General features: G+C 43.1%; 1 protein-coding gene and 2 long non-coding RNA genes across 8 annotated transcripts in view; 1 reads left to right on the top strand and 2 right to left on the bottom strand.

The window, feature by feature from the left end:
* The window catches only part of LOC118170787, an 81,672-nt gene extending 62,114 nt beyond the window's left edge, over positions 1-19,558 (bottom strand). The window contains exons 1-3 of one of the 2 annotated variants that reach the window (XR_004752884.1): positions 18,382-19,529; positions 12,401-12,502; positions 5,265-5,398 (exon numbers count right to left, since the gene is read on the bottom strand). This is a non-coding gene — a long non-coding RNA (uncharacterized LOC118170787). Of the gene's footprint in view, positions 1-5,264; positions 5,399-12,400; positions 12,503-18,381 lie in introns of those variants that run through there. The other variant, XR_004752883.1, reaches the window with a different exon arrangement.
* Positions 1-23,149, top strand: part of NR5A2 (nuclear receptor subfamily 5 group A member 2) — an 89,340-nt gene that overhangs the window by 5,700 nt on the left and 60,491 nt on the right. The window contains exons 1-5 of one of the 3 annotated variants that reach the window (XM_035333343.1): positions 2,629-2,763; positions 3,693-3,830; positions 5,265-5,383; positions 6,651-6,792; positions 9,486-10,132. In XM_035333343.1, coding sequence (XP_035189234.1) covers positions 3,749-3,830; positions 5,265-5,383; positions 6,651-6,792; positions 9,486-10,132 — 990 coding nt within the window. In that variant the 5' untranslated portion in view covers positions 2,629-2,763; positions 3,693-3,748. Of the gene's footprint in view, positions 1-2,628; positions 2,764-3,692; positions 3,831-5,264; positions 5,384-6,650; positions 6,793-9,485; positions 10,133-23,149 lie in introns of those variants that run through there. The other 2 variants (XM_035333341.1, XM_035333344.1) reach the window with 2 other exon arrangements.
* Positions 23,013-23,149, bottom strand: part of LOC118170788 — a 29,547-nt gene continuing 29,410 nt past the window's right edge. For all 3 annotated transcript variants that reach the window (XR_004752887.1, XR_004752885.1, XR_004752886.1), the window contains one exon: positions 23,013-23,149. This exon is cut by the window's right edge. This is a non-coding gene — a long non-coding RNA (uncharacterized LOC118170788).

The following is a 23,149-nucleotide window of genomic DNA, read 5'->3' as shown; positions in this document are numbered from 1 at the left end:
AGAAAAGAAAAGAAAAGAAAAGAAAAGAAAAGAAAAGAAAAGAAAAGAAAAGAAAAGAAAAGAAAAGAAAAGAAAAGAAAAGAAAAGAAAAGAAAATAGAACAGAGCCTGTGATAAATGCATATTCCCTGGTATAAACAGTCTCGTAAAGTTGGGCGGGAGGGGTGTGTGAGATGCTGCCGCACAGGCATTACAAACGCCGCAGCTGCAGAGGGTTCCTGCGCACGCTGCCCGCTGTCCCCCGCTGCCTGCTCCGGGGCATTTCCCCGTGGCTGGGGCCGTGTGTGGGGCCGTGTGTGGGGCCGGCCGTGTGTGGGGCAGGCGGTGTGCCGGGGCAGGTTGGCTGAAGCCACTGGTTTCAGGGAGCGATTGCTCAGCTTGACTCTGGGGCTGCACATGTGAGCGCTCAGTGGGAGAGGACGGGGGAGAGGATGCAGATTTCTCTCCTTAAAGACTTCCCTGTGGGTCTTTTTGATTGGCGTCGCATTTAGACTTCCCAACAGAAACTTTCCAGTCTTTCATTAATTTATTTCATTTGTTTCTGCGAAGTTTGTCTTGAACACTCCCGCCAAAAAGCTCTCGCTGGAGTTTGCTCGCTGGGAAGGTAAATGAAACCTTCTTCGGGGCACTGCCCTACACGGAGGTAGAAGCGTGCTGTTTGGTGCTCATCGAGCAGATCCTCAGAGGTGGAAATGTCCCTGCTTAGGGGAAATTTTGCCCGGGTTCTATGGCCTCTTTGAAGCTGTAAGAAATAGGAGCCTGCCTTCAAATAGCATCACACAGAACCCTCTGCCTTGAAAACAGAGAGGTGGAAGAAGCTTCAGATTATTTAAAATTAGACGGAGTTTTTTTAATGTAAATGTACATACATTTAAATAGGGAAGTATAAAATATTCCAGGTCTTGATCCTTGTACTAATCAAGGCTGCTGGAGGCTCCCCGAGCCATCATCTTTTATAATTATAATTACACGCGTCAATCAAGACCTTCAGGCAAAGTCAGAAGAAGGCAGGCAAACTCAGGAGAGAAATCACATTTTAAAAAAAAAAAAAAGTTTGGAGAACTTAGTAAGGAATGGAGAAGAGATTAGAAGAAAGGGTAATTAAGGTTGCTCAAGGCAATCGTGAGAGCTGGAACTCCATGTTAAATTAAATGTAGCCACAAGGGACCAGGTATCATTTATAATGTGTACTGCCCTAAACTGTTAACTTCGGAGAAACGTGGATGTGTAATAACCACTCCAAAGTATTTTCATCTATGGCGATAGCTCGCGGAGCAGCTTTGCAATGTACACTTTGAACGGGCTCCAAAGCCTTCCCGGAGGAATGACACTGAGCTCACGGGGGGGGGAGCGAAGTGCTCGGGGACGGGGGCTAGGGCCGGACTCGAGGGGGTGGCCGGAGAGAGCCCCTCCGGCGGGGCACAGGCGGCCATCTCGTCCCGTCCCGTCCCGTCCCACTCCGGCGGCTCCCTCCTGCCCTGTCCGGGCTCGGGGTTTTCTTCTCCCCCGGCTTTCTCCCGAAACGCGGGTGCCGTTCCCGGAGCAGAAGTCACGGGGCGCCTCCACGCAGCGGGGCCGGCAGAGAAAGGAGCACCTGGTTCCCCGACGGCGCCCCGCCGCTGTGCGGTCGGCAGACCTGCCGAGGCCTGCCGGCGAGCCCGCGGGGCCGTGCTCCGACGGCTCCTCTCCCGCGGGGACGCTCAGCGCCCCGGGCTGCCGGGAGCGGGCGCGGGCGGTGTGGCGAGAGCGGGGGTCGCAGCCCGCACACCTGGGAGCGGCTTCTCCAGGGCCCAGGCGGGGGCTCAGCCCCACCTGCTTCGGCCCGGAGACGAGGGCATCCCGGCTCATCCCTCCGGACGGCTTGCGGCCTCAGCCCTCAGCCGGCCGGTCCCGCAGCTCGCCACGTTCCCCCGCTAAAACTCGTTGGAGGCGAACCGCTAGGATGTGAAACTGTAAGCGGAGAAACGGCGTTGGTACAGAGCGAGGCTGACCGGCACCGAGGGGAACGGGAGAAGGGAAGGAGCCCGAGAGGTCCCAGCCTCTCTGCGCGTTGGGTCCGTCCCCGAATTGCTAAACCCTGCGCGGAGAGGGAAAAGAAAGAGAGAAAATCGATGTCAGCGCTGCCGGGGCAGGGCTGGCTCGGCATGTGCGCTGCTTTGGACGAAGATCTCTTCTCCCGCTCGGTGGCTGCGGGAGGTTCGAAGCGTGAGGACCGCGGCGCGCCCGGGCCCGTGGCCGCAGGTGGCCGGTCCCCCCCCGCGCCCCATCTTTCGATCGCTCCCAGTGCTCAGCGAGTCAGCACTGGGGGCAGCTTGTACCCAATCCGCCCCAATCGATGGGGAACGCGGCACCCGCGTTGCAGGCAGTGCCGCGCCTCGCCTTCGGTCGGAAGCACTTCTCACCGCCAAAGGTTTTCACCTCTGAGCGCACACAACGGCGCTGAGCGCACGGAAGCAGCGCGGGCGGCAGAAGGTGCAAAAGCCGCTCAGCCCGCCCCGGTGGGCCCCGGGGGGGGCAGCGGGGGCGGGCGGGGGGTCCGGCCGGAGTCACCGGGCAGCCCGGCTCCCCCGGCCCCCGCCGTGCCGCGGGGCCCCCTGCCTCTCGCCGCCCAGGCACGAAACGAGCTGTTCGGGACAGCTCGCCGAGCAGTGCCGGCCGGGGAAGGGAGGCACGGCTCCGCCAGGGCGCTGGGTTTTGCGCAAACGGTGCACCGGCACATTTTGCAAGAAGTTTTAGGGAAGGGAGCCCCGAAAAGCCAGACTAGGTAGGGTGAGCTCAAGCGCGGCTCCTGCTCTCTTATTCCAGGGCTGCGCGGCCGCAAGGGCTGGGGGTCTCCGAGCGCAGGTTCCCGCTGCCCCCCGCCCGCAGGGAAAGCGAGCGCCGGGGGTCCCGCAGCTGCCGCCCGCCCCGGGAAGCTACCGAGGTGCTGCCCGGGGCACGGAGGAGCAGCCGGGCTAGTGCCCAGGGGGGCTCCGCTGGGGCTGGGGGGTGGCCGCAGCCCCGGCCCCCGGCCCAACCAGCGGGCGGGGGGGGGCAGTGGGCTCTGTTCGTGCGTGTGTGTGTGTGCGTGTGTGAGGGTGTTGCTCATCGCGGCCCTGCCTTCCTGGCTGCGAGGGCGGTGTCAGTGCCGCCCTTCGCCGGAGCCCCCGCGCCCCGCAGCCCCCGGGCTTCGGGAGCGCCTCCCCGCGGGCCAGGGGCTGGAGGTCCTGACTCGGCACCTCCGCACTTGTGGCGGGGGGAAGGGGGGGGAGGAGGAGGAGGAGGAGGAGGAGGAGGAGGGAGGAAGGGAGGAGGGGGACGGGGGTGGGAACCCTGTCCAGCAGCACCAGCGGCAGCAGAGCGCTCCCGTGCACTGTGCCGCTCCGCATGGATCGGGGCGCCGGGCTGCCGCCGCGCTGAGCCCCGGGCGGAGCCGCTGCGGGCTCCCGGGGTCTCCCCTTCCTCTCCTGCGCCCCCCGGCCTTCCTCCTCCTCCTCCTCCTCTCCGCCCCCGCCGCCTGCAGCCCGACCACCGCAGCTGCAGGCACCCGGCGGCGCTTCCCGGCGGCCGGGGCCGCTCGGTGCTCCCGCGGCAGAAGGGCAAGGGCTGGCGTGGAGCAGAGGGAGGAAAGAGGAGGAGGAGGAAGAGGAGGAGGAAGAAGCAGAGGCCGCCGAGCGCCCCTTGGTCCAGCTAAATCTGTGCTGCCGTGTCCAGGTGCTGGTGTCGCGGACGGTCACGGAGCCCCCAGCCCGGCCCGCAGCCGCCTTGTCATGCTGCCCAAAGTGGAGACGGAGGCCCTGGGACTCGCCCGGTCGAATGGGGAACAGGGGCAGATGCCGGAAAACATGCAAGGTAAGGGGGGAGAGGCACGGCGCTCCCCCTCCGCGCACGCTCGGCTCCCACCCCTCCGGCAAGGCGCCCCTTCGTCCTGCCAAAAAGTTTAGGGCCGCCGGCTCCCGGCGGTGGCCGGGGAGAGCCTTCCCCGGGACGCCGGCCGTGTTCGGGTCCGCCCGGCGAGCGGGGGGCTCGGCCCCGGGCCGCCCCAAAAACTCTTGCCAAGTTGGCGGCCGCGGAGCTGCAGGAGGGTCCTGCAGAGGGCACCCCGTGAGCCGCCCCCGGGGCCCCGACAGGCACCGGGCTACCCCCCGGGCGCAACACAGGTGGCGGCGGTGCGAAACTTCGCCTCGCTCCGGGGCACCGGGGATGGCAGCGGGATACCTGGGCTGGGAACGCCACCGGGGAGGCGGGGGGCAGCGGAGCGCCCGTCCGAGCGCTACCCCGGGAGGGCAGCTGCTCGGTGCTCGGACCCTGCCCGCTCCGTCCTCCCCCGGGGTGGAAACTCTGGTCCCGGCCGCTCTTTCGAAATTCTGCCCTCTCCTCCCAGGACCTGCTGGGAAGCCAGGGAGGGATGGGCCGGGGGTCGCGGAGGTGCTGGAGGCGGCCAGCCCAGCTCAGCCCGCCCAGCCCAGCCCTCCCCTCGCCCTAGGAGGAGGCTCGGTGCCAGGGCGCGGCGCTCGGAAACCCCCTGCTTTCCCACTCGGGTTTTCCTGCGAGGAGGAGAACTCGCTCCCATCGCCCGGGAGCGGGGGGGGGAATCGGGCCGGGCCCGCCTCCTCCGAAGGCTCTGGCAGGCGGCGGGTCGGCACGGACTGCGGCCGCTCCCCTACTCCGAGCCGCGGCGTGCCGGAGGCAGCAGCCCTGGGGTGCCGCTCGCCTCGCTCGGGAGCCCCCCGCCGCCGTCCTTGCCTAGCAGGACCCCGCCGGCCGCCCCCCGAACCTCAGGGGCGAGCTGCCCCCGGCCCAGCTCGCCGCTTCGGCGAGTGGGTACCCGGCGGGGCTGCGGGACGCGCTCGGGCTCTGCAAACCTTTGCAGGCTGGCGCTGAAAGAAAACTTTCAGGAAACGAACGCGGTTACTGTCCGCCGGCGGCACTTCCAGCTTTTCGTCCCGCCTTTTTAAAGCCCGTCCTCGGTTACTTTCGGATTTGGATGAATTCAGTTAGCTGGAGGTGCCGCAAACTAGGCGCTGGGTCGCGGGCGGGAAATGTTAACATTTAGAGCAGGAAGGCGAGGAGCTGGGAGTTGTGTCCCACCTGCCAAGTATCACGCGGGTTTGCAGTTGGGGAAAAGTTATGCGTTCCTTTGCAAGCTCCACTTTTAAAAATAAAACTTCTTGCAGTTCGCAGTGGCGTGCTTAAAGAGAACTTTCCCTCTAGCAGAGAACAGCTGCAGAAAAAGTGAGCTATTCACGTAACTCTAATCGAATGTGCTATTTCTCCTTTTCCCAGTGTCTCAGTTTAAAATGGTGAATTACTCTTATGATGAAGACCTTGAGGAACTGTGTCCAGTCTGTGGAGACAAAGTGTCTGGGTACCATTACGGACTTCTCACCTGTGAAAGCTGCAAGGTTCTGTATCAATTTCTTCATACAAAAAGAAGTACAGCCCAAAAAAAGTTCCAAACAAACAGGAAAAAGATGATAATTTAAAAATATAGACGTGCAATAATTTGGCTTACTTCTGATGTGTTTCTTGTTAGTCACAGGAAAAATTAACCAAAGCATTTATGATTGGTGAGATCTCATTTGTACAAATGGGAAGAAACAACTTGGACTGGTTTGGATTGGAGCTTTATCACTGCTTTTAAGTGTTTTGCTGTTGTAAAGTGATGTAGTTAAAGAACACCTTTCCTTCCTAACCGTCCTAAATATTGATTTTAGTTGATTTATATATTTAGAGCATTGCTGTTCCTGGAGGATAAAGTGAAAAAGTATCCTCAATACAGATCAGTTTTGCAAAGTCTAATGCAGCTTTCTTAAGATTTTTCATCCTTCAACATTATCATGTAAATTTCTGGGATTATGATGACCTTACACTTTTTTTTTTTTATACAAACTATATACTCTCAGAGCTTACTTGACACAGAGTCAAGTAACTATTGTACAATTAAATTACTAATTTTGAGTAAAATATTTGTTAATTTATCTTCAAACATGAGTTGCATTTATCTGAATGATTCTGTTATACAAAAGAGTTTAAACAGTTACGAATTTATAGCATGTCAAATTTGTCATGTAAAAATCTTTTCAGTTCTTTGCAATTTCTTAAGTAATGCACTGTAAAGGAACCTCCTTTGCCAGAAAAATGCAATTTAAGATATTTAGTGGCATGGGAAAATTAACTTAGCACATTATATTTTCATTTTAAAAAAATCAATGAGAAATGAATAACAAGCACTTATGCCTTTAGCATGCACCATTGGGATGTACATTAGCAGGAGGTATTCTGTATTTCTGTTATCTTTGCCATAGTGTTCCTACTTATTTCATATAGAATTACTTTCCAGGGAACACTTCAGTCGTTTTATAATTATTAAGAAATACAAAAGGAGCTGGTCAACCTCTCTACTGCTGCTACCACTGTTAGGGGCACAGGAGACTATAGCCAGTCTTGTTAAGCTTTGACGTAAGTGCATAAAACATAGCCCTAATACAGGAAAACCTCTAGAATCTGGTGGTTTTCTCCTGGGTACAGCTCTCTGTAATTTAGAGTAAACCATATAACTTCAGAAGTTTTCAAGTGGTGTATAAAAAATATGCTACAATGATTTCTATAAAATAAAATGCTGAAACAGTGTTCAAGCAACAGAGTCTAACTTTTGTGTCTATCATGCAGGGATTCTTTAAGCGAACAGTCCAGAATAACAAAAGGTACACATGTATAGAAAATCAGAATTGCCAGATTGACAAAACACAGAGAAAACGATGTCCTTACTGTCGATTTCAAAAATGTCTAAGCGTTGGAATGAAATTAGAAGGTAAGCCCTATAAGTTTTGCTGATATTGCCAACTACAGATTAGTTTCTGGAAAATAAGAGGATTACAAATGTTATGATACATACTAGTTTATAAAAAAATATTTATCATGTTTTTGAAGTTGTAGTAAAAGGTGACTTTGTGAGTTCAATGAAATTTTTGCTCTCTAAAGAAAATCTAATGAGTAAATGGAAAATCACCAAAGCCTAGTCAAAACCATAAACTCAAATTTCATACATGTTTTGATATTTCAATATTTTTGAGTTTTTGAATGAAGGGATCTAGATAGTAGGGAAATTAGTTTTGCAGCTTTATAAAAAGAATTAATTTAGGTTAAACATGAAAAAAATAAGAGTCCAGATTTTAAGAAGTCATTGTTACAGACAGTTATCCAATTTTATTTCTATTTTGTCTAGGGTTGTTTGCTTTTTTTTTTTTTTAATAATATTATCTTTGATAATATTGCATAAGTGAGAGAGAAAATACGTGCATTTCTCACACTGACCTGCTTTGGCATTAAAGAACAAAATCTCTTAAATTATGTCCTATATTTTTGTGATGCTACACCAGAGATGTTAGTACTAATGAAAGAGAATAAGAATTTTGAAGTATAGTTTTGACTTAATTTGGCTCTCTCAGGTACAGAGAAGAATAAGAAGTGTACAATAGTCTTTGAGATAATGGAATGCACAGTTATCATTCTGATTAAAATGTGAGACTCATATACACAATTAATTTTAACTTTAATATATAAAATACTAAAATTCAAATTTCACAGCAAATGGCATTTCTGCTTGACCAAGGACAAGCTCAGAAATTCCTTATTCTTAAAATCATACTGAAATTGTGTTCACCTGAGACACTTAAAGGAAGAATCAGACCAGTAAGGGGTACAATAAACCTTTAACAGAATCATACAGCATAAGCCCCAATCACCTGAGTTTGGCAACAGAAATCTGTTGATATAACTGAAGATCAACAGAATACTCAGCCTCCTGCAGTCTGATGAATTCAACACTACTCTAATCGCCCACGAGACTCAGCTAGCAGACACTGCACTAAACATTCTGAATCCCACATAGTCTTCCAAATTCAAACAGTAAAATAACAGGACATTTGGAATCCTTTTCTCATTGTTGACATAAGGAATGAGGACAAAATACCTGTAACTACTGCTACTTCTAACACCTCTCAGTTGCTGGCAATGATACGGGACCAAATTTTGTGCTTCTGCAATTACATGGAATACACCCTAATATCTGTAGGTGTTATGAGAGTATTTGCTAATAGATTTTGGCTTACAGTTGTTAATTCTAGAATTCTTGGAAGGATACTGTGTATACATATTTAATTACATTTAGCAGCATGGTGATTTAATTATTTTAAATTCCCACATTTCAGTCAAAATCAACATTCAGCAGTAATATTAGAAGCATTTTTACTACAAGTGTAAGTAAAGTACATGTATTTTAAAGATACTTTAAAAATGTACTTTAACTTCCTTAGCTGTACACCTTTTATGTACACATACAAATTTTCCTCTATTTAGAAAATCAGAAGAAAACGTACTTCCATAATTGTAAATGCTTGTGACATATGTGTATTTCCCTGGTAGTTACATATATAGCCTTAAAGTCTAGCTCATAAATTACCGTGGACCAAAAAAATCATTAAACGTTAAAGTCCTTATGATAATGTACAGTATTATGCGTATCTAGCATTCATAATAAATTTTTAATGTTCTACTAATCCCTAAGATAAAAAGCTCAAGAACTTAACCTCCAGCAATCTCAGCAGTCTCAACATGTCACCAGGTTGTCAAAGGTTCCTCTTTCAATCTAATTGCCATTGGGCAAGGTGGGCTTGGTGGGAGCTCCTCGCTAGACCATTACATATATACCATGGTGACAGATACTGCTGTGACAGAGACCACCAGTATGATTCCCAAGGCAGCTGTTGAAGTGGATTTGTTTTAATTATTTCTAATTCCAGAGATATTACAAGCCAGAACAGTGCCAATAGTTTCTGTGTCACTTCCACCTTCTACATGGAAGGCAGCGAGCTGACAGCTTTCTCTCTGCATGTTCCAACTGCAGCTAAACATTTCTGTAAAGCTGTTCAGATATCTAGATTTTTTTTCCAAGTTTTACACCAATCTGAACAGAATCCTCAAAAGAAAATATTTCTTTTTTTTGCCAAGAAAAACATTCCCCTTTGTGACTACTGAACATTTCACAATTTACGTTTCAGATGTTTTGCTGCAGCGGAAGGCAGTAATGGAATGATTATAATGAGACAATGGGGTCCACTGGATACATCTCAGACAAATCTTGGACATCAGCCCTTATTTCTTAATGACATAGTAGCTTGACATAAAACCAAATATACATTGAGATCTCCACGTGATCCCATAGCAGGTGTGAAATTCCTGTAGCCAACCATTGTGTTCATCCCTGTCTCCTAATCAATGTAAAGAGCAGTTCTTTCATGTTAGTGACATGCATGTGATATTTAAATTACCTGAAAAAAAGTGACACTTATTAAATCTTTTTTTTCTTTAGGAATAAAAGTGCTATTTTGAAAATGAAAAAAATCGTGGAGTTACATTTTTACATTTCTGCTCTGTCCTACTGTTTCTTTAAAGAATGTTGATTTCAAGTTTTCATTATGATTTACTTCCCTCTCTCCCCGACAGCTGTGCGAGCTGACCGAATGCGTGGTGGTAGAAACAAATTTGGACCAATGTACAAGAGAGACAGGGCACTGAAGCAGCAGAAGAAAGCTCTTATCCGAGCAAATGGACTTAAACTGGAAGCCATGACTCAGGTGATCCAAGCAATGCCAACTGACCTGACAATATCCTCTGCAATCCAGAACATCCATTCTGCCTCCAAAGGCCTACCTCTGAACCACACTGCCTTGCCTCCTACAGACTATGACAGAAGTCCCTTTGTAACCTCCCCGATTAGTATGACAATGCCACCCCACGGCAGCTTGCAAGGTTACCAAACATATGGCCATTTTCCAAGCCGTGCTATCAAGTCTGAGTACCCTGACCCTTACACTAGCTCACCAGAGTCAATAATGGGATACTCATACATGGATAGTTACCAAACAAGCTCACCAGCAAGTATTCCACATCTGATATTGGAACTCCTCAAATGTGAGCCAGATGAGCCACAAGTCCAAGCTAAGATCATGGCATATCTGCAGCAGGAGCAAGCCAACAGAAGCAAACATGAGAAGCTCAACACATTTGGGCTTATGTGTAAAATGGCTGACCAAACCCTCTTCTCCATTGTCGAGTGGGCTAGGAGTAGCATCTTTTTTAGAGAACTTAAGGTAGGTAACAATCTTACATTATATTCAATTAAGAACAAAAGATATTTTTTACAATGTTTTACTATGAGCAAGAGAATATGGTTTGTCTTTTTTCTCCAAGCATCTCTAATTTATTTGGCTTTAAGTAGACAGATTATTATGACGAGAAATTTGTACCTGTCTTCCATCTGAGCCTGTAATAAGTTGTATCAAAGAGATTCAAGTTTCAGTTCATCTCTTCTGTATTTGCTACTTACCACAATTGTTATTAACCTCCATAGGGAATAGCATGAATTTTACTCCTTCCTTGTCATCCTTTTTCTCTGACTTGTATTCCAAGCTGTAAGCATATCTGTTACACCGTTCTACACTCATTTACAAACTTATCTCAAGTAACACAGAAAGGAATCCTATTTCTGCCATCTACGTGGACTCTATGTGTATGTCCATATTGGAATATTAGCTTTCTCACTGGGATATTGGTGTGTGCGCGCGTGTGTGTAGTTAGCCGTGAAGGCTAAGTCCTAAGCAGGGTACGCACAGAATAGAAAGCAAGGAGGAAGAAATTACCTTAAAGACTTCTTTTGGTGCTTATCACCACTGATGCACTGGGGATTCCTGTAATCTACACTGACTGCAATGACCTTTAGGCTCTTATTTTTATTGGTGCACTAGGAAGTGGGACTACCCAATAAATCCTTATGCACAGCGCTCTGGTGGCCAGAAATTCCCCATATGCATTCGAGATTATTCATTAAGGCAATTTTGAGGTCTGTTGTGGCCAGCTCTGACAGAGAAATAGTAAGCCAAAAATTTGGAATCAGACAATAGAGATAAACTACAGTTTTTAACCACTCTCTCAATGTAGCTCTGGAATTAATAAAAAATCCATCTAAAAAAAAAATAAGATAACAAAATGTAAATTACATCTGAATTTCTCTATTACATTGCCAGTCACTGAATCTCCTCCTGTAACAGGGAGACGTTTTATGCCACAACTATTTGCTGCAGAACTCTGTAAATTTGTGACTACCCATAACTTCTTAGTTACTCTTGTGTAATGAAGGGAAAATGATACAATATCCAAATACAAGAATTACTGTAGAAGTTCACTGAGAAGTGAATCTATACATATCTAGTACAGAGCAGAGATCTCATTAAAAATCTGCAGTCAGGATGCTTGCCACAACAGAATTTCTATCATAACCATAGTGATGCAGAGATGAAATAAAGCCCATGATTGCAAGAAAAGCAAGCTGTGTATGTTGTATATACAATGCCAGCTTCTCTCAGACTTTTCCATACGAATAGTTGCAGGAACCATTATAAGCTCAGCACAAATAAAGAGAAACAAGGGACAAAGCTTACTCATAGGGGAAAGAATTTGGACTATAAACGGGAGAAGGCTGTCACATCTTAGTTTGCTATTTGCTTTTTATAATATTTTTTTAGTAAGCTATGCTGCTCATTTTTAGTAATTTAACTATTAGAATTACAATACGATATATTTCCAAGAGACTATGTCCTAAAAACCAGGGACCAGATCATTCAACCCATGCAGTACTTCAATCTGGAGTAACCGCTTTAGAAGTTACTGAGATTTGCAGAAGATACTGTTCAGTGTAAGAATTTTTAAGTTAAGATCTGCCTTAAAAATCACGGGTATGATACAAGTGATAATATGAAAAGATACTTAAGCAACATTTACTTTTTGTGGTTCTATTGCTTAATCTGTAGGCAGATTTCATATGCATTCAACATGCTATGCTGGTAACAGTTGTAGTGATGGTCTTCACCTCCAGCCCCAGGCTGGTTGATATCCTTCAGCTAACGCATGCTTACTACTACAGACATAAAAGATGCAGAAATGTCTTCATGGAAGATTTGATCAACTGCTCCTAACTCTGGTAGTATATGTATACCACCACATATATACAGACTTCTAGAACTACCTATGTTCTAGAAATTCACTACATACAAAAATGGCCAGTGAACTTTTTCCACACATTTGTGGGAAGCATCAGTTTCATCATTTATTTGTACCCCTATATATATATATATATATATATGATTTTTAATTTGATGAGCTCTACTAAACTGCACAGCATTCCAGAACAATGTCAACACATTTAGGGATCAGATAACACAACACTAAGAACTTTAAACTTCTCAACTTCAAAAACGTGAGGTTCTCAAAACACATTTAATTTGACTCTACATTGTTAACTGCACCAGGTAACACCACCTGTTAGCAGCAGAGACTCAGAATTAAACAAAGGATTTCCAAACCTTTCTTGAATATGGCCCTCTTCTGTCCATCCATGCTGTCAGCTCCTTCCAATCAAGGTAGAAGAAGCAGCTATTTCAGATTGCCCTGGAGGACATGAATACCTGTGGGAATTAAAAAAAAAAAAAAAAAAAAAAAAAAAAGAGAGACCTAAGTAAATGACAGATTTTAAATGAAGGAAGGGAAGAGGCAGTTGTGAGGAAGAAGCAACTAGATTTTCAAATCAGTTAACTTTGTTCCCTACCTACACACAGCTGAGAAGTACTTGCTTGAGAGGACACTTTCCTATTATTCCTACTTGTCTATGCAAAGACTACATCTTCAGATGTCTTCCAGATAAGATAGGTGCATTAGCAGATCTGAGACTAAATTTTTATATGACAAATAATGAAACAATTAAAAGGTATACAAAGGTGGTTCATATGAAATTCAGAATGATTTTGTAATGACAAATGATTTCCTTGCACAACTGGCTGTTGATTACTAAACAGTATGTACACAATTCTCTTCTGTATCCTTTCACTTCATTCTAAAGAAAGAAACGTGTAAACATTTTCCTTTATCCTAGACACTTAGACATTTGCAGCTAGCAGAGTTCAGGAGGTATCGAAAGGGAGGAGTACATGATGAAAAAATGCTGTCCCAGACTATGAGTGGTTTAAGCCACATTTAGCCTAGATATAACCTAAAAACAAACAAAACCAGTGAATTACAGTTTTAAAGCTTTTTCTTTCAATTTGTCTGAAAATTGATTGATTTTTCTAAAATCTCAAGTTTTCAATCTCAACTAGATGTTTTAAAACAACTTTGTTTCATGAAGCTTTTATCAGCCTATGTTTATCACAACTTTCACACCTGTTGCTCTACAAATTGTCAACACGTCTTTTGGAATGTGTTAGGCATATAGCATGTACAAAGTCAAAATATTCATCAGCTAGCAACAACATTTAACTAGCATTTGCATCAACTAGCTGCAACATTTCACAGAACTGTACCCTTATCTGAGTTTTAAAAGTATGTAATGTAATGGTTGTACTTGCTAAAGAGCAGATCCTTCTATATTCATATTGGATATCAGAAATTAACCAAAGTATTAATGAAGCAAACTAGTCAGGATGAGTACCAATGCCAGAGCAAGATCCAAAGCAGCAGCTGCAATCTAGTAACTTTGACTTGAACACCTGCTAAAATCTCAAACATAAATCTATCTTGTGAAATCAGGGTACTCTGTCATTAGAAATTACATGAGAAATTCTCCTTTTGACATCACATAATGCTTACTTATCAAGAGAAATGTTTCTGTATAGTTCTTTAGACACTGATGAAATAATATAGAAGTAATGTGCCAGTAAAATAGCGAAGAAGGCCTTTGTCGGCTATTCTGGAGTTGCTGAAAGCTCAGTAAATATAAAAGAAAGATATATCCATCTTATCCTTAGCTATGAAAACTCAGGAATGCCCTGGGGATGCTAGATTTGTAGCCAGCTCTCTTAGTCAGGTGAAAGGTCTTTGTACAAAGCTAAAAAGAAAATATTGCAAGAGTTTCTAGAGTCCAAAGGTTACCTGGCCCCAAGAAAGGATGCAGACAGTTCCAGTGAACTGGTCTTTCCTCATCAGCTCACATCAGGGAAAATTCAACAACTACTTCCAAAGTATTCCTCAAACCATGAAAGAAAGCTGTCTTTGCTTGTTGCAGAAGAAAACAGAACCTGCACTGGAGAACGGTTCCTCAGAATATTTGTGGCTGAGGATCAGAAAATTCACTTAACGTTGATAATTACAAAAAAGGGCTTAAAGAATCTGCCAAAAAAAAAAAAAAAAACTACCTTGACTTATTTGGCTATTTTAGCAAGGATGTCATAGGTCAAAGTACTATGTGAGCATAAACCCAATTAGTGAATGATTGCAGGAAGAACCAGCATACTTCACATTAAAGACGCTCATCCTAAAACTATTCACTGAGTTTGCAAATTGATTTAGGCCATTCACTGATGTCAGACTGTATCAGTTCTGGGATAGACTCCTTGCTATAAGTACAAATTTGTCTATGCTTGCATTAGCTGTAAATGTGACCTTCAAAGAACCAATGGTTTAACCACATATCTCAAAAGGATCCTGTCTTGCAGGACTTCTACTGTACAATGGAAACAGATGTTTTGGCAGCTAAAAAGCTAACATATGCCTAGTTTTGTATTGCATATCCCTTGTAAGCACAACTACATTAGCAGAGTTTCAAATTGTTTCTTAAAGCAGTACAAACTTAGTGTGAATAGGGTCAGCAGAACTACTGGTGTCTGTCTTGCAATATGCCTTTAGATAGCTACAGTAATAATAATACTCAATACACCAGGGTTAATTCCAAACTTCAGTCTTCATGAAATTAAATGGCAAGAGATGCACAGAAAAATAAGAGCTAACAGTACAGAAATTGGATTATTAAACCAAATAAATACAGATTAGGGGAAAAATAGAGGGTTGGCATGTTTTTTATTATTATTTGTTGGGGGGCTTTTGAGAACAAATGTCAGTAGTGGAATACCTTAAAAGTTCTTCTTCAGGGTGATGAAAGGTTGATACATTATTTAGACTTAAGTAATCAAAGGCAATTTGATAACTTCAAGTGCTTTTGGACTTTGTAACACACATTTATCAGGACAGGAAATGTAACTAACATAGCTGATGAAATAAAACTGTAGTGTTCTGGAAGCAGCCAGAAACTGAGGTTCAAGATTGCCCTTAGTATCAGTAGTCAGACTAGTGAATATGCTGTCGTATGTAGTTACTGATTTTTAGTCTGGTTTAAGTGCATTTGGATCTGAAAAAAAAAAAATCACCATTTTCCTCAAACACTAAAAAAAATGTTGGGGTAAACAGAAAAGTATTCCTCTCACACAGCTAATGTTCTTTGCATTAGAATCATTAATTTAACTAAACACCCTCGGATTGTGAAAGGCAAGTGTTCATAACAAGTATGTTTTGTCTGAAATGAGGAAAGAAATAGTAAAACAATTGCTATGGAAAGAAGCCTCAGCACAAAAAACAGTGTTTAGTGAAGCATGGGATTATCGCTGCCACCCTACTGAACCTTGTAGGGGAACACTGTTAGAAGTTAACTTCGTGATCATCTTCTTGATCTCTTCTGAAGAAAAGATGTAACTAAATGCAGTATTTCAGCATAAAGAAATGCTATTTTGTAGCCTTTTTAAACAGCTTGTTCACTGCTAAGCCTCTGGCACTTTTTCTAGGGGTAAAAAGACAGACAACATTCTCCTATGTCCAATCATGTCAAAGCTGTGTATTTTCCTGCTACCGGAGGTGACGACATCATATGGTGGAGTTAGATTGAATTCGGTCACCCTGGATTTAGTTACTTTTCCATCTCATGTCTGATGTTCAGCATCAGGCTGAGACTATGCAGTCATGCTTCTTCACACAGGTGTCTTTTTCTTAAACACCTACAGTTGAGTGGATTTGCCATCACGAGTTCACATTAGCAAACTTACACAGGCTCCCATGAACAGCCATGATGAAATAAGTGTTTTATTTCTCATTGTAGACAAAAATTTGAGGAAGTAACAATTCCAAAAGTTGTCCAGTCCATCCTAATGCTAATAACAAGAAAAGATGGAAGAGGCTCTAGCAGGACCATGGGGAGTTCTGTAACTACAGCCACCCCTGCCGCATGACCTGAAGCACACACCACAGCCTTTACAGAGGAGGGGCAAGACACACTTGCATGTTTAGCTGCCAGTTGGAGCCATATGATATGAAAAAAACAGAAATTTAACATTACAAGTTATTTTTTTTCTTCAAAAGTGTAAGTTCCCAATCAGAAGCACATGACAGCAGTGAGCTGTGCCAGTAGAAAGATTAACCAGGTACACTACCAAATGCATATTGCATTGCTGTAGGGCAGTAAGACAATGCTGTTCAGAGCTCACATGCTGCGGTTAGTCCAAGATAGTAGTAAATTCTCATAATGAAAGTTGTACTGATGTTACTATAACCTATTGTATTCTCAGACCACTACTATAAACTGTTACTTTCTGCTGTGATTATTCGATATTTTTGCTAAATGCTAGAGAGAGCTTTACACATTAAAAGCAAAGAAAAAGACTCCAATCTCTTGGAAAATAATTATGTATTTCAAATTTTGCTCAAGATTGTCAGTTTTATTGGTAAAATATGACAGACTTTCATTTGCAAAGAACTCTTTTCCATGCTTCTGCCACAAAAATAATGCCATTTGCACCACCACCACCACCCTTGAAAATTAAGGCATTTCTTAGAACCTGACAATAAATCTTACTGTGGGAAGAATATGACTCTACTCTGTGGAAGTTGTTCATTCACAACCAATGATTTTGTATGATAAATGTATCACTCTGATACCATGCATGTGTACATTACTCTTACAATGTTTCTGAAAGTTTGCCTCTATACCAAGGCTGTTTAGATTTAAGAACATTCTTCTGTTAACCTGTAGACTTTAAGATCACCTGCAGAAAGGATGAAATCCCAGCCATAATGTTGTCACTTACAGACTTCCTATCAATCCTTCTAAAAGCCTATAATGTAAAAGCATGTTATTTTATAATTTCGTATGTAAAGATAAGCTGCTCCACATCAAGGGATGATCACCTTTATATATACAGCACTGTGGAGTCAATAGCTTGCATAATCCACTCAGCTCTAGGCGTGAAAAACACTGACAAAATGATAACAGAAGTTGAGAAAAGGGTGATTTATGAAGAAAGATTAAGAGATTCAAGTTTCCACAGCTTGATGAAACCACAAATACAGACATATAACAACCATGTAGAAGCACAGCAACCTGAACAAAACAGACTTCAGTCAGTGAGGAACTGTGCTCTACATGTGGTAGCACTGACAAGATGGCTTCCGCAAAATTCAGTCAGACATTACTGAAGAAAAGGCCTAAAGCTGAGAGCTATCAGGTTGCACTTCCAGGTTGAACACTCAAAAACAGGCTGAATGCACTCTACAGCCTTATAGTCACAGAAACATAGTAAAATACTTAATTCTTTTCCATTTCTGATATTAAAATTATTATGAAATTATTGTTTACAGCCACATATTGAAGCAGTAAAAGTCAAGGGATAGGCTGCACTGAAACTTCTTAGTCTGGTATTTCTCAGCTCCCAACTTCAGCTAGTGTGTGTTAACAAGCAGATTTTCAACTATCTAAAACAGAATAACCTGCTTCCTTCCAGGGAAGTATGTTATTTTATGGTACCCAAAAACACAGCCATAGATTTTTTGTTTGGTTGGTTTTGGTCATGTATCAAGCTATCACAGTTTGCTTAATTTCATAGCCTCAAGTTACAAGTACTTGAATCCATGCCAGACTGCTTTTAAAAGGAAGCAAAGATTAATTTCATGCTCTGCAAATAAAATGTAGTTGCTTATTTTCTCCCCTTTAAGCAAAGATGGAAAAAAATCAGCCTCAAAAAGGGTGAGTTTGGGTATAGAAGGAAAGCATATTTCAACAATTAATTTAAATCTGAGAGCAATTCAGGAGATAGCCAACTGAATAATAAACCTTTGGCTTGAACTTCATTACAGACAATCCAAAGGTAATGACTATGCCCAAAATCTGGTACTCTATTAAATGTGTACCGTACAAAAATTTTATTAAGGTGTTTTACAAAGTGCCTATTTCAGCACTCCCACTTTTCCCCACACCTAGATGGAGAGATCAGTTAAAAGCAAATTGAAATTTAATATTACTATATTTAGAACAGCTTTTAGCAGTCTTCTGTTTGTTTTTTCTTCTAATAAGAATCTTCCGAATTACCACGCTTCCAGCCATTTCAGCACACTAGCAGAAAGCAGCTTTATTCAGACTAAGTCACAACACACTGCGCTTATGCTCTGTCTTACCCCATCAAAAAACTGACGTGAAACATTTGCATTTTTGCCCACTGATTACTCCTTTTAATATGTTAAGCCTGGTACCTACTACATACTTCAAACTGCTGGCTCTCTCCTCCAGGTCTTCAGCGTGGATGAGGGCAGGGGGAACGCACCACTCTCCCCCCACGGAAACCAGCAGGCACTGCCCCTCACAGCTGCTGGGCACTAGCCTGCTGCCCCATGTGCCAACCAGGGCAGGCCTCAGAGGATTGCAGGGACAAGGGATGAGCCAAAACAACAAGGCAACTGAAAGAGCACTTAAGGGAAAAACCCCACAAGGCAGCCTAAAAGGGAACATGGCCTCAGCTGGAGCTTAAATGGTGCCACAAATTGGGGGCCAGGTGGGGCTGTTAAGGCCTGCGGTAGGCCTGAGGGCCCTCTTGCACCAGGCCGGAGAGCCTGCCCCACCTGCTGGGCATCAGCACCTGACGGCAGGTGCAAAACCTAAAAATGCTGTGAGCTTAAGGGTCATAGCTCAGCCTCTTCCATACAAGTGTTTTCTCTCTGCTCTGAGACTCTGTGCTATGTTCCTTTTTTTTTTTTTTCCCTCTCTGAAATGGTTTTTATTTACTGTTTTGAATTAAGGACTAAAAGTTGTAGCTATTGTCATTACTACAAATATGTTTATAGAGCAACTACAGCAAATGAAAGGGCAGATTTAAGAGGGGATTGGGGAAAACTCGGAGAGATTAAGCATGGTTGCAGTAGGAAAATGGAACTATATTTTCATAGGAATACCCTCAATGACTTTTTTCCATTTCTCTAGCTGGTAGATGTTCAATTCCAGGTGGTTAGGTAAACATCAGGGCAGTCCAGGCAGATAAATATTCAATACTGTCCTTTGGAAACACCACGGTAATTAAAGCAACCATTACAGACACAAAAATAAATAAATAAATATACTAAGACACAAAATGAAAATACAAAATGCCATGAAAAAAATAAAGAAATTTAGTTTTGTCTAATTCTGGAATTTTCTGTCATACACATCACTTAGAGATGGAAAGAAACTAAAATCTGTTTTCAGAAATTCAGAAATAGAAAAATGCTTTTTTATATCTAAATACAGCTCTTCGTTTGTTGAAAGAAAAGTTACTTTGATATTTGTTGCTAAATAAAATCTTGGATCAAGTAATTTTAATTTAAAAAATTAGTTAAGGCAACAATAAACACAGGAAATATACATGAATAAAGTGTTCTAAAAGTCAGGCAACTCTTTTAAGACTATAAATATAACCTAAGCAAGGCCACTATAATTAGCAAAGGGTGAACAAAAGAAGACATCCAGAAATAGATGGGGAGGGGGGAGGTTGGGAGGGTGAAATGTCTTGGTTAACCTTATTCAAGTGTTCTTTCCACAGCATAGGAAATGGTTCCAGCTAGCTCATGAGTTCTCTTCGTATTAACTGATTTTTAAAAGGACATTTCCATGTTGTCTGTATGCCAAGGAAATTCTTTTACTGGCATGTTTGCTGAATACAGGAAACATCATCCTGACTAAGTGACACTGGATGTGACGAAGAACTGTGTCTTTATTCTGCTGTAACAGTCAGCACCCTATGTTTGTCTCATTTGGATACCTTTCAGTATTTATTGGGGAATACTTACTGCAGTCTTGCAGTTTGTCCTGAGTAATGAGCAACGTCAGTGACTGGTGGTGCTGAGTCATAATCCCTTACCACTCTGTAAGTACGTTGTTGCAGCCCCTTATGGGAGGTAGTGCCTGGGCTGTCTAGTCACCCCCAAATCCAATTCATCCATCTTAAAAGTATGGGGAGAGGTGAGTAACAGAGCGCTGGGAACCATATTCCTCTCCACACGATGCCCAGAACTCCCTGTGCACCTACAACCACTCTCTCCTAAACAGGGAGCTGAAGAAGTCAGTCCTGCATATAATGATTTTCAGCATAAGTCAAGTTGTGCTTATGGGTCCTGTATTGCTTATCGGAAGAAAACTTTACTGAAGATGATGAGAAATTTTTCCAAATACGGAGTGCAAGTTAAGATATTGAATAGTGTATTTCCAGTTTCACTTAGAGCAACTGCCAGTTTCCTGTTTTCTTCTGTAGAGCTGCCTCGGTCAAGTGCTTAAGTTTCATTTGCTACGTGCTATTTCTAAATCCTCTTTTTCTTACTTATTGTCTCTTCTTTTCCTTTCTCTTTCTCAGGAATTATATTAGTACCACAGTCACTATGCCGGCAGCAGTAACTGCAGTTATTTGTGGCCATGGGCTGCAGTGACCCACAGTGAGATCTTCACCAGCACTTGGTGTGCTTAAGTGACATTCCCTAGAACTCCTTGTGCATACTTTTAGGAAACTGTGATTTTTTTTTGAGATGAGAGTTCAGAGTGGATAGTTCAGAAAGGCCTGCAGCCTCTGATCCATCTTGCTACTCCCATAGCTCAATAAAAATCACCCCCAAAAAGGCCACAAAAGTAGCTAATGCAAACTCTCCTTCAGGTAGCAGTGAAATCATCCAGGGAGAGTAACGAGACAATTGCCCAAAGTCTCCGATTCTGCTCCCACTTGTCTGTGTAGTTTTAGGGCATAACAACCACGACATTTGAGAGAATTGCCGGAGATGGTAGGGATGCAGTAGAAAAGCTTCTGGGAGGCATGAAACTAAATTAGGTGGTGGTACAAATTATCTAGTGTGCAAGTGGAAGCCAAGACTAATGTCGTAGCTGATGCCCAGATCACCCTGGTCTAAAATAGTTTCAGTTTCTTTTGTAACCACTCCACAATCCCTGAGGTTCTTTCTGCCTATATGGACAGAAAAGGAGCCAGAAAGACTCTCAAACAAATATTATTGGAGTATTGTTTTGATTGGTACATATTTACTGATAATTACACTTATGAAAAGCAAGATCAGGCAATTTTCTACCTGAGACCTAGTATTTCCCAACAGTGTTTTGCATATTGGCCATATTGTTAAGATTCTACACAGACTTCCTAGTCTTTGAAAAATCCAAAATTGCTATACGGAATAGCATCAAAAAAATTTTTTCTGATGCAGGACTTGGACTGTTTATAACAAAGGATAAGTAACAACTGCAACAGTAACAACAACAATAACTTTAAGTAGATATATGGATGTGGCAATTATTTTACTTTGTTGAGAACTGCCATTCTTAAGACACATAGGTTCTTATTCCGAAGGTGTGGTCAAGGACAAAGCTCCCTTCGGACCAAGAATGAATTTTCAGTGAGAGTATTTGCATTGGGAAGTGTTAGAACTCAAAATGAGTGTTTATATGGCTAGCTCATATGAGGACATTGAAAAGCATTTATTTTTCATTTGCATCCCTCTCCTTTTAGTCAAAGTCTTCTCTTCACCAGCAGGAGCTCCACATGTTTTGCCTTTGATTCCCCTGCATGCTGGCCACTCTAATTAATATAAATTTTGGTGGAGTTTCTCTCTTCCTCTTTCTCTGGAAAAGAGAATATTTTTCAGCACTTTCTTTCTGCACTGACTGATGTACTTACAGATCAGGTGTGGGAGCATTATCAAACTGGTGCTTACCACTTATCAAGAGTGTATCTTCATTTCTTCTCTGACTTTGCTAAAGCAGAACTTTCCTCCAAACCAAATAACAAATGTCGGCATAACCATGAAAAATATGGCGCTGATCGTTCTAACAAAGTCACCTCAATTTTGAAAAAAATTGCTTAGGTCTTCATGTTTTGCTTTATTTTAGCAGTAATAATTTTACCTAACACAGTCTTTCTCTATAAGTTGCTATCATAGCACCTTGGTGCAATAAATGTGAATTAGAAAAGATCAGTTCTTTCTTCAAGACCAGCATTCCCTAGAGCCGCATTGTGCAACCCCTATTAAACCTCAGCCTGCCCTGCCTGAAGTAACCGTGCTTTGGATTTCAGGGGTACTTTGTATAGGGACACAGTACTACCTATTGAGCAAGACTGGAAGAATCTGGTACTTTGTTTGCCCTGCTGCTTGTTTTATTAAAAACAAACATTTGACATTTTGATCTCAGACTTGCGTACCTGCGTATACTGAGGGACGCAATGAACAGGAGCCACTTTTCTCCTTCTTCGTAAGAACTATCGCATGCGGGTTTCTGTGCTAACATAACCCTCCTTCCAATTTTTCAAAAGATACAGAACTTCCCAGCATGATGATAAAGTTTTCCTGTGTTCCAATAATAAAAGTTGAACGTACCAGTAATTTCCAGTTCCTCTGTGGTCGGGCAGCCTGTGAAGACTAACTCAGAAGTACCCAACCTGCAATATCAGTGTGGGAGTCGGAAACAGATGTTCACTGGACAATACAATTTGTTGTCACTGTCGATACTATATGGCACTTTTCCCAACAGAAATTGTTTGTAGCTGGAAAAGAATGTAAGGAATGATTCATGCCCCAAATTACTATGATTATTTTTAAATGTTAAATAGCTCTTGTTTTCTTTTGTTTTAAATGACTAAATGAGGGAGGCGTAAGGACTCAAAAATATAATAATTGGATTTGTAGTATCTGTGTAGTAGTTCAACCAATTAATTTAAGTCTTTTTCGTTGGCACAAGACATATTATCAACAAGAATCAGCTTTTCTCCTTTAGAATGAAGGTGCTGTAACCTTCTAAAGTATTTGATGCTCAGAATTTAATTACATAAAAAGCACACGGCAGCAGGTAAATGGGACAACACATCTTATGTGTATCTGAGAATGTTTATTTATAAAGGTTATAATTTATTACATTAATATAATAATATTTTTCAAAATATGATAACATATTTTAGTTTCTTTATGCCCTGGAAATTCTAGTAGGCCATTTGGGCATTCAGAACTGA

This window comes from Oxyura jamaicensis, chromosome 8 (genome assembly GCF_011077185.1).
Source record: "Oxyura jamaicensis isolate SHBP4307 breed ruddy duck chromosome 8, BPBGC_Ojam_1.0, whole genome shotgun sequence".
In the NCBI taxonomy this organism is placed as follows: domain Eukaryota; kingdom Metazoa; phylum Chordata; class Aves; order Anseriformes; family Anatidae; genus Oxyura; species Oxyura jamaicensis.
This window is presented reverse-complemented; position numbering and strand designations above follow the sequence as displayed.